The sequence below is a fragment of the Drosophila biarmipes genome, chromosome 4, assembly GCF_025231255.1.
Source record: "Drosophila biarmipes strain raj3 chromosome 4, RU_DBia_V1.1, whole genome shotgun sequence".
Taxonomy (NCBI): Eukaryota; Metazoa; Arthropoda; class Insecta; order Diptera; family Drosophilidae; genus Drosophila; species Drosophila biarmipes.
The window spans coordinates 231347-245327 of NC_066614.1; the positions used below are offsets into that span (position 1 = coordinate 231347).

Here is a 13981-nt window from a genome sequence, read left to right on the forward strand (position 1 = left end):
TACATAATATCTACTGAAATAGCCGATAGGCGGCGGCGAAAATATAGCTTTGCTGCTTATGGACTAACGATTTCAAATTACATTTTAAGGTGTTTGGGTGTTTCTTAGGGCCTTCGAGATTCCTCAACGTTTGACATACGAAACGTTTTTGTATAAAGTCCCGGTTTTAAGTTAATAATCAACAAAAACGGCTACATTTACCAGTTCAGAACATCTAACACTGTCTGACCATTGACCATTTTTATGCTTGAAATTTATGATGATGTTAACAGCTTAATATAAGTAAACTTAGTTCTACCATACTTAGAAAAACTTTTTAGTTTGGGGAAAACCGCTATCAATAGCTAAATGTTGTACACCCGTAACTTGCGAACTACTGAAGCTGCAGGCATGTGCTATAAATCGTTAAAATGGTATTTTAAAATATTTTGTACGCCTTTCTTACATGACTTCTCCAAATACCACCGTTTTAATTATGGCTAAACTAATTTTTTGTTCAGCAAATGTAAATTTTTTTTGAGTTCTCAAAAACGTTTCTAAAGATTTGGGGTTGAACTTCAAAGTTTATAGCTCTTGGAATAACTTAACTTTTGGCACAGACAACATTTTTTTTTATTTATTAATCAACAGATGGGGCTTGGAATCATTTAAACTGTTATAAACAGTTCCGCATAAGAGACTTAAATAGTACGAAGTTCGCTAAAGTATATGGGTTTTATATCAATAAACAAAAGTATTGATATAAACTTTTTTGACGAAAATATTCTTTACTATCCACTCAATAAGTCGAGTCCCATCATCTCGTCGTCGAATTTGAGCAAAAGCTAAACTTCGACACGGGTTAACCTTAAGTACTAAAGTGCCTCAACAACCTATCCGATAATGTATCTTCCTAGCAGGCACTTACTTTTTATACCCGTTACTTGTAGAGTAAAAGGGTGTACTAGAGAAACAAAAATTTAACTGAAATGTATTTGTCTTATCAATACCTATCGACTGACCTAAAAAAATGTGCCACGCCCACTCTAACGGCCACAAACGGTTTAAACGATTAAATCTGCCTGCCGCCGACCTAACATCCACTAATATAGCCGGACATCATAACTTTTGTATGCTGAAGGTGCGACCGTCACTTGATTTTTACCTCGTTAAAAGGTGTTTTTGATTGATGTGAGAAGTTTTTGATTTTAAAATTAATCATGTCATTTTGCTACCTTTACAAAAATCATATTCAAGTTTTTTATGTGGAACTGTTAATAACAATTTAAATGATTCTCAGACCCTTAAGTGAATGGAAAACGCTTAGGCAGTGTTAAAGGTTCTGAACTAATACATGTGGCCATTTTTGTTAAATACAAATTTTAAAACGTGACTTTATACAACAATGTGTTGCATGTATAACGTTAAGGAATGTCAATTAGTATACACTTTAAGGCTTAGCCCGAAATCGTTAATGCCGCCGTTGAAAAATGGAAAAGTATGAAAGGAAGTTAGCTTCGGCAATACCCTTATAATATATAATATACCCTTGCACATATAGGAAATAATCAACTTTATTAAATAATTTTTTCATATTGTTTTCCCACTAATTTCCCGATTGTTCCTATGACAGCTATATGATATAGTCATCCGATTTTTATAAAATGTAATTCGAAATTCAGAACTAATTAAAAAATGTTATTTCCAAGCTAAGAAGGGAATATGTCAAAAAGCACCGTTTATGTATTTTTTTTTAAATTGTTCCCCGATAGTTCCTATGGGAGCTATAAGATATAGTTGTCCCATCCGGCAGGTTTCGACTTATATATTGCCTGCCATAGAAAGGAGACTTTTGGGAAAGTTTCATGGGAGCTATAAGATATAGTTGTCCGATCCGGCAGGTTTCGACTTATATATTGCCTGCCATAGAAAGGAAACTTTTGGGAAAGTTTCATCCCGAAAGCTTTAAAACTGAGAGACTAGTTTGCGTAGAAACGGACGGACAGACGGACCGACGGACATGGCTAGATCGACTCTTCTGGTGACGCTGATCAAGAATATGTATACTTTATGGGGTCGGAAACGTCTCCTTCACTGCGTTGCAATCTTCTAATTGAAACTATTATACCCTTGCAAGGGTATAAAAATCAGAACAAAACAACCTTTTCACATAATTTTTAAACGGTGGTATTTGGATAAATCATGTTTCAAAGAAGTAAATGGTATTTCAAAAAACCTTTTTACGATATTTAGCATGAGTCTGAATCTTTGGTAGTTAGCAAGTAAAGGGTGTATTAATTTTAGCTATTTAAAACTTTTTTCGCGCCAAACTAGGTAGTTTTTCCAAAAGTGGTGAAACTAAAGTTTCTTATATTAAGCTTTTTAACATCATCTAAATGTCCAGGACCAGGTCAAACGGAGTTTGGATACGCACAAAAAAGTTCAATGCTCAGGCATTGTTTTGAACTAGTAAATGTGGCCATTTTTTAATTCAAATAAGGAACCTCAAGACATTACAGCTTTAAGATTAATTTGAAGAGCTGTTTTTGAGTAATCTAAAAAAAAAACTGATAAAATCGGAATAAAAAAACTTTTTCCCATAATTTTTAAACGTCGGTATTTAGACAAGTCATGTTTGAAAGACGTAAATAGTTAAATAGTGAAATATTTTACGACATTTAATTTTAGTTTCCACTTTTATACAATTTTTTTTAAGCTCTTGCTCTTGCTTGAGGAGGACATTTTATAAGGTAAAATTTGAGTTATGGTCAGAAAATATTTAGCTTTTGCAAATTAATGTTAATTAACCAATGAGTAATGCATACTTTTTAATATTGCCTACTAGAAAGATTTTAGATCAAAGCAAGGAGGAAATCTCTAGACTTCCTAGTTTCCGAGATATCAGCGATAATTTAGACGGTTTTTTGAAGTTTGTTGGCACATAAAACTTGCGCTTCATACGAAAATAAGAAATTAAACTCTTAAACTACAACTCTCTTAAAATTTTTTGAACAAAAGGTTCGAGACTCGTGTTAGTTTCCTCGCGAAACTTATGAGTGTGTTAAAACTGCGAACTATCCATAGGAGTGAGCGAGAGGCAAACAGGCGTCCGCATTTGGGCGGGTCTGATGTTAAGCGCTCAAATGATCTAAGGAAATAGCAGAAAAAACAGATTTACCGAGTTACTTTCGATGGCTTTACTTATTCGCGACCAATAATTTAAGACGGGAAAAAAAACACAAAAACACGACACGGCAGCCTTCTTGAGAAAGAATATGAGAACATTTTAGAAAGTTGATTTATTATTCACAAAAGTCGATATCAGAACTGTTTTATGCTGATGGTTCGTAATCGCCACGACCCCTTACCTCGTTCATAGGTATTTTTGTTTGATATCAGAAGTTTTTGTTACACCCTTGTATAGAACAAATTTCAGTCAGAAGCTTGCAACGCAGTGAAGGATATGTACGTTTCCGAACCCATAAAGTATACATATTCCCGCCAGCATTCCTGGACGATTCGATCTAGTCAAGTCCGTCTGTCCGTTTCTACGCAAACCAAACATCTCCTTCACTGCGTTGCAAACTTCTGACTGAATTTATTGTACCCTCTGCAAGGGTATAACAAGATTTTTCTCTTCTTCCCAAAACGAAAATGTTTGTCCCTTTGTTTGTGGGCTTGTATGCATCCCGTCACTGAAGTCAGCAACAATCCATAAAACATTCACATGGTGTTACAAAAGTTGATTATTTCTTATAACTGCAAGGGTATACCAACTTCGGCTTGCCGAAGTTAACTTCCTTTCTTGTTTTTGGAATTAATTTTAAACGGGACATCGGATTTTAACAACTAGGTTAGAAGAAATATTCTAAATTTTCATCCCAACAAATTCAAATTTTTAACTTCTTCCATAAAGTATTTATATTCTTGGTCAGGATTACTAGCCGAGTCGATCTAGCCATGTCCGTCTGTCCATATGAACGTTGAGAACTCGGAAACTATAAAAGCTAGAATCGTCCGACTTGGCATCCAGATTCCTGGTTCCTACGTAGCGCAAGTTTGTTTCAGCGAGGTGCCACGTCCATTTTAACGCAAACAATCCGCGAAAATCTGTAACTAACTGTAAATCTAACTGAAATGTATTTGTCTCCTCAATACCTTTCGATTGACCAAAAAAAACATATGCCACGCCCACTCTTATGCCCACAAACCGCCAAAAACTGTGTGGCCACAGTTGTCAAACTATAAATTTTTTTTTGCTAAAATGTGTTTGTCAAATTAAAACCTTTCGATTGACCTAAAAAAAATATTTGCTACGCCCACTCTAACGCCCCCAAACGGCTAAGACGCTTGAAACTGTCTGCCGCCCACATAACATATACCAAAATAGTCGGTTAGAATATTTGCGTCTCCTTCACTGCGTTGCAAACTTCTGACTGAAATCAATATACCCTCTGCAAGGGTATAATCAGATTATGGAATGCAAGAGGAATAGTCAACAAAAGCGATCAACTAAAAATGTACCTTCCTTCTTATGACCAATAAGGAAATCACTTCTACCGCACGGCTCCGTTGAAAAGTTTAAGTGGACAGAAGCATAAATCCTGACACTGTGATTAACCATCCAGATGAGCTTAATGAGCTACAGTGCTGCGAGAGCTGCTACCCCAAACCAAAGGCCACCTCCGGAGCAAAATAGAAATTTGCTCCCACAAAATGCATTAGTACTCATACAGCTGAAAAGTAGAGTTCGTCGAGAATAAACAAGAACAGGAGATGAGCCATATGACCATATGTTGGAAAATGCGGGTCTAGATGTATCGACTAACTACTCTCAATGGAAGCTCACGAATCGATTTAAGAGACAGCTGGTGGTTGGTGTAGCTCCATTCAGCAGGAGGCTTATATCTTTGCTGACAATCTAGAGGACAGACTTAAGCCGTTAAACCTAACTCGGATGGAAAATTGAATGCTTGTTCAAATGCGTCTGGACAGGCCTTTTCAAATGGCTCTTCCAACAAAGCCTGTTACCCTAGAAGAAGTTGTGACACAGATCGGAAAGCTGAAAAACAAAAAACACCAGGCGAGGACCTTATAGACAACAAAAAGCACTAATATTTATAGTTCTGTTGTTCAACAGCGTCTTAAGGCTGAGTCACTACCCAAGTAGATCAAAGGGTGCTATTATTACTATGATCCCCAAGCCTGGAAAGCAACCCACCAATGTAGACGCTTACAGACCAATAAGTCTATTACCTGTACTGGGCAAAATGATGGAAAGAGTAATACTGGACCGGATTCTTAAATTAGAAAATATTCTTCTTGGATATCCAACAAGCCTTTGGTAGGGTAAGGCACGACGGCCTTTTAAGCAAGCTAAAAATACTATTAATACCGCAGCTTTTCCTCCTCATTCAGAGCTTTTTATCGGATTGGAAATTTAGTGCTGTTGTCGATGGTGAGATGTCGTCAAAACGTCCAATCTCAGCGGGTGTAGCACAAGGCAGTGTACCGACACTTTACTCACTGTATACATGAGATATGCCAGATTCCTGGGCTTTTACTGAAGTTGACGATGATGACATGCTCATCGTAAAATACGCCGACGACACAGCGGTTATGGTCAGGAGTCCGAGCATAGATATTGCAACATTAGGCCTGCCAGAGTACGTAACGAAAAATGGACAACCGAAAGGAAAATAGGCATAAACTGCAACAAATGTGCTTGTGTCACATTCTCCACAAGGCCAAAAAACTGCCCAGGCATTTCCATGCTCGGTTCTGTACTTCGTTACAAGTCCCACTACAAGTACCTTGGCACACAACAATGGCGAATAAGTCAGTGCTTTCAAAGGCAGCAAGTATATACTGACTTGTTACGTCAAGAAATAAGCTTTCTTTGTCCAACAAAGTTCGAATTTATAAATCGATTCTCAGTCTAATATTCACTACAAGTCTACGGCATAGCGTCTAAGTCGAACCTAAACAAAATACGTGTAGCGCAAAACAAGATTGTCAGATCAATTTGTAATGCCCTATGGTTCAAGAGAACAAGAGATATAGAAAGAGATCTCAAAATCCCAAAGATAGGCGATGTTTGTCGAACGCATGCTGAAAGCTACTTCAGACGCCTTGGCTCTTATCCTAACTCACTGGCGAAAGGGCTAATTTGGAGACCAACGAGAAGAAGACCTAAAAGATACGACCCACATGATCTCCCATTAAGATATATTTAACACACTCAAAGTCTGCTGTAATTTAAATTGTAAATGAATAGATATATTTTATAACCTTTATACCAACGCTTTTTATCCCTTATATTTAAAACCTGCTCAAGCTGCCACATACGTAGCAATATAAACTATTTTACAAAAAAAAAATAAATAAAAAAAACATTACATAAAAGATTTTGTGCTTTTATTAATTTTTTTAAAACAGTTTTAGTCGATGAATAACTTATAAATGCTTTCCTTTTAATTAAAAACAAGAAAGGAAGTTAGCTTCGGCAAGCCGGAGTTTGTAAACCCTTGCAGTTATAAGACTGACGTAAAAAAAAATGTCCCACGCCCACTCTAACGCCCACAAACGGTTAAAACGCTTAAATCTGCCCTAAAATATAGCTTTGCTGCTTATATATCTCCATTTCCCTTTTGCTCCCTTAAGCTGAGTAACGGGTATCTGATAGTCGAGGCACTCGAATATATAGCGTTCTTTCTTGTTTTTAGTTTTGGTAATCATTTACGATAGTAAATTAAAATGTAAGACTTTCTTCATATTTTTGTAATTAAAACTTAGTTTACTAAAAATTGAAAAGCATAGGTACAGGTAGGTCCTAAGCTCTTCCATTTTTAGCGCATTGCCAAAGTTAGTTTTTTATTTATATAGGTACACACATTTTTGGCAGGATTCATCACGTGAACCGGACATATACACATGGGTAGACCGACTAGTGATGCTGATTAAGAATATAAACCGTCTGCAAGGGTCTTGGAAATAAATATCTGACAAAAATTTCCATTTTCTGTGCTCTATCTGTAAATAAGTGTTATTCTGAACTTGGACACTATCATATTTCGTGAAACTTGTTATAAAGGATTATTTTCTTTTCTTAAACGAGTAGAATTTATATTATATAGTATGTTTTACGTTCGTCTTCTACGTAATTTTGTATTCAAAAACAGTAAAAAATATTTTAAGTATACAAATAATTATAAAAAAAAATGTATAAAAATGTCCTGTGTAGACATTTCTCAATATGCAAATGAATCCATATCTTAAATATTAATTAACGTCTTTTTTTCACTAGAAAGTTTATATAAACAAACAGACCAAGAGTTTGAGCTCCAAAAATAGTAAGCAGCATTTACTAAAAATTAATGATAAAACTACACCCTTTAGGGTGTAATAATGACAATGATATGTAAGAGGTAAAGGAATTTGTGGAATAGTGGTGGGTATATTGAACAAGACTGTGCAGCCAAAAAGTAGTTTTATGTATGGTGGAATAGGGTTGTTGCTCTGTCCTTTTGTAAATCGGGGTATTTTTGGACTTTTTGGTCGGAAAACGACCGCTCGATAGGCGACTAAATTAAAACATGAGCTCGTTCGACTAAGTGTGTGTTCGACCACCTGAGTGTCGACCACTTCGACTCTATAAGGCCGAGAGAACTAGCCTAACCTCCTTCAATTTTTTTTTGGTGTTGTAGAAAAATGAGGGTTGCGCTAGACCAGAGACACAGGTGCAATGGCAGAGAGTGGCTGTTCAGTTCACTTTCAGTAGTTCGTCAGAAATATTTAAGTAAAAAAGTTGTTTCTGCAAGAAAAAAAGTAATGTATAACTTTAAAAAACCTTTCACCGGCTTATAAGTGTACTTAGATTTTTTTTATTGAATAGCTTAAAAAATTAAATTATTAAGGAAAAATTAATAAAAAAGTAAATTTTATCTTACATAAGAGAGCCTATAATAAAGCCGTAGAGCATGACATACTTTTTACATAAGTGGTTTTTCTTATATAATTTTGCAATATTGTAATTTGTGCCAAGTTAGCAAACGAATTGTGTATTTGACTAGATATGGAAAACGTTATAAAATATTTCATATCGGTAAATTATAAAAAGTGAAACAAAATTGCACCCAAAAGTAAAAAAATGGTTAAAACTAATTAAATTTAAAAAAATAAAAATGTTTGTCTTTTTGTGCAAAACGATGCAATAAAACGCCTGGCATTTTGCAATAAAATTCACCTTTAATAATAGAAACTTAGATATTTTGCTGAAGCGGGCAGAATGAAATGTACTTGAATGTATTTTTTTTCATAAAAGTTGATATTCGAACATTGTTTGTTGATGGTGCTGATCGTCACGTCCCATTACCTTGCAGAGGGTATAATGATTTCAGTCAGAAGTTTGCAACGCCTTGAAGGAGACGTTTCCGACCCCATAAAGTATATATATTCTTGATCAGCCTCACAAGACGAGTCGATCTAGCCATGTCCGTCTGTCCGTCCGTTTCTACGCAAACTAGTCTCTCAGATTTAAAGCTATCGTGCTGGAACTTTTCCAAAAGTCTTCTTTCTATTGCAGGTAGTATATAAGTCGGAACCAGCCGGATCGGACAACTATATCTTATAGCTCCCATAGGAACTATCGGGGAAAAACTTTAAAAAAAAATTATATCTTTCGTGTTTTTTAACATATAACCTTCTAAGCTTGGAAATAACAATTTTTAATTAGTTCTGAATTTCGAGTTAAATTTTATCAAAATCGGACGACTATATCATATAGCTCCCATAGAAACAATCGGAAAATTAGTGGTAAATTAACATTGAAGAATTAGATCTTCGGTGTTTTTTAACTTACAATTTCCTACGCTTGGAAATAACATTTTTTATTTGGTTTTGAATTTCGAATTAATTTTTATCAAATTCGGACGACTATATCATATAGCTGCCAGAGGAACAATCGGAAAATTAGTCGGAAAACATGAAATAAAAATTATATCTTTGGTGTTTCTTAACATATAACCTTATAAGCTTGAAAATAAAAATGTTTAATTAGTTCTGAATTTTGAATTAAATTTTATTAAAATCAGACGACTATATCACATAGCTGTCATAGGAACGATCGGATAATTGGTGGGAAATCGGAAAATAATGTGAAAGAAATTATAGCTTTGGGGCTTTTTGACATATAATCTTATAATATTGGGAATATAAATTTATATATTTTTAAGAATTTCGAATTCAATTTAATAAAATTATTGATTATTTTTTATAACTGCAAGGGTATACAAACTTCGGCTTGCCGAAGTTAACTTCCTTTCTTGTTTTTCTTTGATACTACATATATAAATTTAAAACAATAAATATTAAAAAACACGGCCAGATAAGAATTGATGTGTTCAGTTTATCTTATATTCTAGCAAAATATGGAACTTAAAAAATAGGCTTGTGGACTAATCTAATGTTTGTTGAGGAGAGTTGTTTCATTATGAAATAAGTCCCCTGTTTTTATCTACAAAAAGTGTGTCCAAATAATAAATTGTTTTTTTTACCAAAGTAGGCGATGACAAACCGCGACACTTTATTATCTAAGAGCAATGCTCTGATACAATCGTATAAAGAAGACACCACTCTTTTTCAAGAAGAGGAAGACTCCGACGATGAGCACGAGCTAACTAATCTTAATTGGCTTTTGCGAAATCAAAATTTAACATGGCCGAAAACAATTGATTCTAGTACAAGGGAAACTTTAAATACCGGAACAAAAGCTGAAAACCGTATACCTAACTATACGCATATTCATCGGAACCAAATAAAACTGACTAGAGGCGGAGACACAGTTAAAAGGTCGCAAGTAATCAAGGATCCGAGAGCACAAAAAACAACTCCAAAAAAGCAAACTCCATCAGAACGCTTCGAAATATTTGTCAACAAAGTAAAAAAGTAAGTAAATTAGGATTGATTACTTATACCATTTGCTTGTAAAGTAAAACGTGGATAAGTATATAACAGGTAGATAAAATCGGTTCTGACTGCATAAAGAATAACATACACATCACACACACAAGGATCCCTAGCCAAACAGACATAGCCATGTTTCTCTTTCCGGCTGTCCGTGTAAGCGCTGTGATCTCGGGAGCTATAGAGTTCAGATTTTTATTTCTAGATTTCTTGCCACACTCACAAACATTTGAAAGTTAGGAAACAATTGTAACCACCCTCCAACCTTCCCACTCTAACTAGCGTCAACTTGAACGCTGATATCTCCGAAATTCTCAGAGATTCCTTAGCTTCGTACGCAGCACATGTTTCTTACGCTAATGCGGCCCGCATAATTTAACGCCCACAAACTCCGAAAGCGCTCAAATCTGCCTGCCCCTTCTTTTTCGCTGAGTAACGGGTATCTGTTAGTCCAGGCACTCGACACAGCGTTCTTTCTTGTTGTTTAATAGAATCAAATTGCGATTTTATTTATTTTATAGGGATTTAATAGAATACGAAAAGTTTGCATCTAAGTATGAAACCGACGTGACTGAGAAACCACCTTTTAACTACTCACATATAATTGGGATGGCTATGCTAAAAAATGGTCGCATAACTTTACAACAATTATGTGCTTGGATAGAAGCTAAGTTTGCATTCTTCAGAGTCAGAAAGAAATGGAATGTAAGTACTTTTAAAGTGTAGTTTGTTAAATGTGTTAATTAATTGAAAAACGATTTATAGAACTCCATAAGGCACAATTTATCTCTACATCACTGCTTTCGTAACAGAAAAAGAGAAGAAAAAGGAAAAGGCGGCTACTGGGAGTTGGGTGTTGACCCTAAGAAGTGTGACCGAAAACGCGTTCGTAATAGAAAACTATGTCACACAAAGCTTAATCACATCTCCAAATACCATAGTGAACAGTTAACTCATAAGCAACTAGCTAAATCTTCTCAACCCTGCTTTTCAAGGTTTTGTAAGAAAAATAGCGTGTCAAAAATATCAGACACAAATGCTTCAAAAAATATATCGGCAACGTTTACGAATGATAATTTTGCGGAGTTCTTAAGGAAAGGTACAACCGATGAGGTAAATGAAATTCAACATGAAAAACATCCGATGCAAACAATAATTAAAGATGATATATTTCAAAAAAAGCTTAACACAATTATAGTAAGCGCTGGAGAATTCATGGCAGAGCCTCAAAGCCTAAACTGCTTAGTTTCCCACAGGATAGACAGTAGCAACACGGTAAGAAATACACTATATACAAAAAGATAAATTATAATCTAAAAATAAACAAATTTTAAGCAGGTGTCTGGAGAAGACGATTTTTGTACATTCAATAACTTAAATAGTTATTCGGATATGACTACTGTGTTTGCATCGAATACAGCTATCTTAGAAGACCGAAATATGACTGATGAATCCAGTCCTAGCCATCCGTGCAACATAAGAGTTAATTATGATTATACTAACTTCCGGCCCCTAGTAGACTCCATTGACGAACAGTTCCATTACCTCCATAATAGTTCTGAATATAGCCGAAATGATGATATATTAGATAACCTTCTTAATGTTTGTGTTACGCACTATTAAAATCAAAATGCAAAGTTTCAAATTTATTTGATCATCATATAAGCGCGTTGCTCTTACACGTAGTATCGTTGTCATAAGGTATTATTTTGCACAACCACTTCAATAAATTAAAACACGATCATTTTATTTGATTTTCAATACGTTACATATTTAAAAAACTTGGGAGTACTTTCTGCAGTCGACTGCGGAGCCATACAACTTATCTGTCGAACGAAACGACGGCAGAAGCGAACGCATTAACGGCAGAGCTGAAAGAAACGGTGACATAAAAGGTGTTCTATGTGTATAAGTTTTTAAGCAGCTGTGAATAGTAGGACATAGTTATAGGTTCGACAGCACAAAATTAAGAACATTTAATTTTATTTTAACAAATAGGGAAGGTAGCTTCGGCAAGCCGACCCTTGTCGTGACTATGTACACTAGTCGGGATGAGTATTTTAACGTTATTATCTGTGAAGAAAATGGCCGCTTTCAGCAGAGCAACACGATAAGTGATTACTGACGGACCAGTTATCAATCATCAAGTTTGTTTTTCTTAGCGCTGATGATACATAATGATGACTACAATGTAAAATATTACACCTGGTAAATTCCACTATGCTATTCAAGTGTTTTATATTTTGGTCCTAGAGTAAATTAACCTTTACTCGTTGTGCAGATTAATTATTCTCTTGAAAGGATAGTTCTTTGAGCCAAAAATGTATGATATTGTAGAGGAGGAACATTTTCTCTGCCATTTTTAATCTAAGGGTGAGAAAAAATTATATTTTTAAATAATAAATATTTCTATTAATTATTTACAAACTATAAACATATTTTTATTATAATTATAAAATAAATTAATAAAATTAAATTATTTTCAGTTGGTAATTACAGTCGAATAAAACTTCAATAAAATGCGCTTTTTTATTTATTTATGTAATTGTGCTAAATAAAGAAAATTTAAAAACACTGAACAGGCACATTCTATTAGTAAAGCTACAGTTTTTTCTTATGAGATTTATTAAGTTTCCGGCGTTTCAAAATCATATCATAAAGAGCTTCTAGGCCTTCTTGAAGTCCCTCGCCAGTTATCGCACAGGTCGGTTGTATATACCACCCCCTAAAGTGCATCGAGTTGGAAAAGGTCCTGTTATGTTTTTTGTTATGAAAACAGTTTTTACCATCACGCGAATTTTTTTGGTCCTTCACATCAGAACCTTTGCCAGAATGCGGATATATGAATGTAGACAACGCCTCTCCACTTAACGTAGTCCTTTGTTCGTCACTTTCAGGAGCAGGTTTAATGTGAATCATTGATGAATGCAGGTGATTTGATCTTTGCTCTGTTAACGAGGTTTCTGTAATACTTTGGTTTGACTTGCTACATCCGATTAAATTGATGGTGGAAGAAGAGTCGGAACAAGTTAGCATCGATATGTTCGGCACTGGGTTATAAAGCTCGTTCAGTCCTAAAAGTTTTTCCAGCTCCATTGCACCACACGCGTTTGGAAGATCTTGCTTATTTGCTAATATCAGCACTGGAACACCCTTTGAAAAACATAAAAAATAAAGCATTTCGTTTTGTTATAGTTTTTATTTTATATTAACTTCGTTTCAATGTAATCGTCCGATTGTTTCAAGTGGTACATAAATTGGAATGTATTGAAAAACTAAAAGAATTGCATACCAAGACTTTAAAAAAAATTTATTGATTTGGAAAAAAGTGGTGAAAATGTGAAATGTTAATCTTGGAAAATTTGATCTGTTGGAGCTGCTGCGGACACCCCCGGCTATTCACCTAGTTGTGTTCTCAATTATAATACGAGTCGAATGACACCTCAAAATCGGATGCTCTGTCAAAAGTAATACGCAAAATAAGATTTTCGCGGTCCTCTGAAAATAAAAAATTTATTTTACTTGTCAGTTTGTCCCAAAAGGTTATTTTAGAGTCTTGAAAATTCTAACTAGAAAAACTAGCTAAATTTTGTATACTTGTGAAGTACTGAAGTTACAGGCTTGTGCCATACGTCGTTAGAAAGGTATTTCATAATACTATGTACGCCCTTCAAACACGATTTGTCTAAATACTACCGTTTAAAAAATTATGGGCTAAAGTTTTCTTTATTTATATTTTTATTAAAGCCTTTTTTCTGATGTCTTGAAAACCGCTCTAACAATTTTAAACTACATTTTAATGTGTATAGCCCTTGAGATTCATAAACTTTTGGTATACGACACATTTCTGTAAAAATAGTCGTTTCCAAGTTATTAATAAACAAAAAATGCCACATTTACCAGTTCAGAGTATCTTACATCTTAATATACAATCTACTAAATAAATACACTTTCTACATTTTTTACATTCGGCACGCTTTAATAAAATCTAACAACTTAGCAATGGCATATTGAATTGCAGCGTGCCGAATATAAAAAA

General features: G+C 34.7%; 3 protein-coding genes across 11 annotated transcripts in view; 2 read left to right on the plus strand and 1 right to left on the minus strand.

The window, feature by feature from the left end:
- LOC108024901 (polyamine-transporting ATPase 13A3) overlaps nucleotides 1–13981 on the plus strand; it is a 41072-nt gene that overhangs the window by 22329 nt on the left and 4762 nt on the right. The window lies entirely within an intron of this gene.
- Nucleotides 7690–12177, plus strand: LOC108024896 (forkhead box protein J1-A). Of its 6 annotated transcripts, none has more exons than XM_050886894.1 (6): nucleotides 7691–7806; nucleotides 9542–9924; nucleotides 10464–10647; nucleotides 10708–11055; nucleotides 11125–11217; nucleotides 11278–12176. In XM_050886894.1, exons 2-6 carry the CDS (start codon nucleotides 9545–9547, stop codon nucleotides 11563–11565), a joined length of 1293 nt encoding a protein of 430 aa, XP_050742851.1. In that variant the 5' UTR covers nucleotides 7691–7806; nucleotides 9542–9544; the 3' UTR covers nucleotides 11566–12176. The 6 variants fall into 6 exon arrangements, with proteins under 6 accessions (XP_016950533.1, XP_016950529.1, XP_050742851.1 ...); XM_050886895.1 differs by having other exon boundaries at nucleotides 7693–7806; nucleotides 11281–11725; XM_017095044.3 differs by having other exon boundaries at nucleotides 7690–7806; nucleotides 9539–9924; nucleotides 10708–11217; nucleotides 11278–12177.
- LOC108024904 (ADP-ribosylation factor-like protein 4A) overlaps nucleotides 12214–13981 on the minus strand; it is a 57020-nt gene continuing 55252 nt past the window's right edge. For 2 of the 4 annotated variants that reach the window (XM_050886898.1, XM_050886901.1), the window contains one exon: nucleotides 12463–13095. In XM_050886898.1, coding sequence (XP_050742855.1) covers nucleotides 12544–13095 — 552 coding nt within the window. In that variant the 3' untranslated portion in view covers nucleotides 12463–12543. Of the gene's footprint in view, nucleotides 12310–12462; nucleotides 13096–13981 lie in introns of those variants that run through there. The other 2 variants (XM_050886900.1, XM_050886902.1) reach the window with 2 other exon arrangements.

Coding starts and splice junctions, on each gene's coding strand:
- LOC108024896 (XM_017095040.3), top strand. CDS start 7,690: ATGAGGGTTGCGCTAGACCAGAGACACAGGTGCAATGGCAGAGAGTGG. Junction 9,925..10,463: donor TTTGTCAACAAAGTAAAAAA/GTAAGTAAATTA, acceptor TTTATTTTATAG/GGATTTAATAGAATACGAAA. Junction 10,648..10,707: donor GAGTCAGAAAGAAATGGAAT/GTAAGTACTTTT, acceptor AACGATTTATAG/AACTCCATAAGGCACAATTT.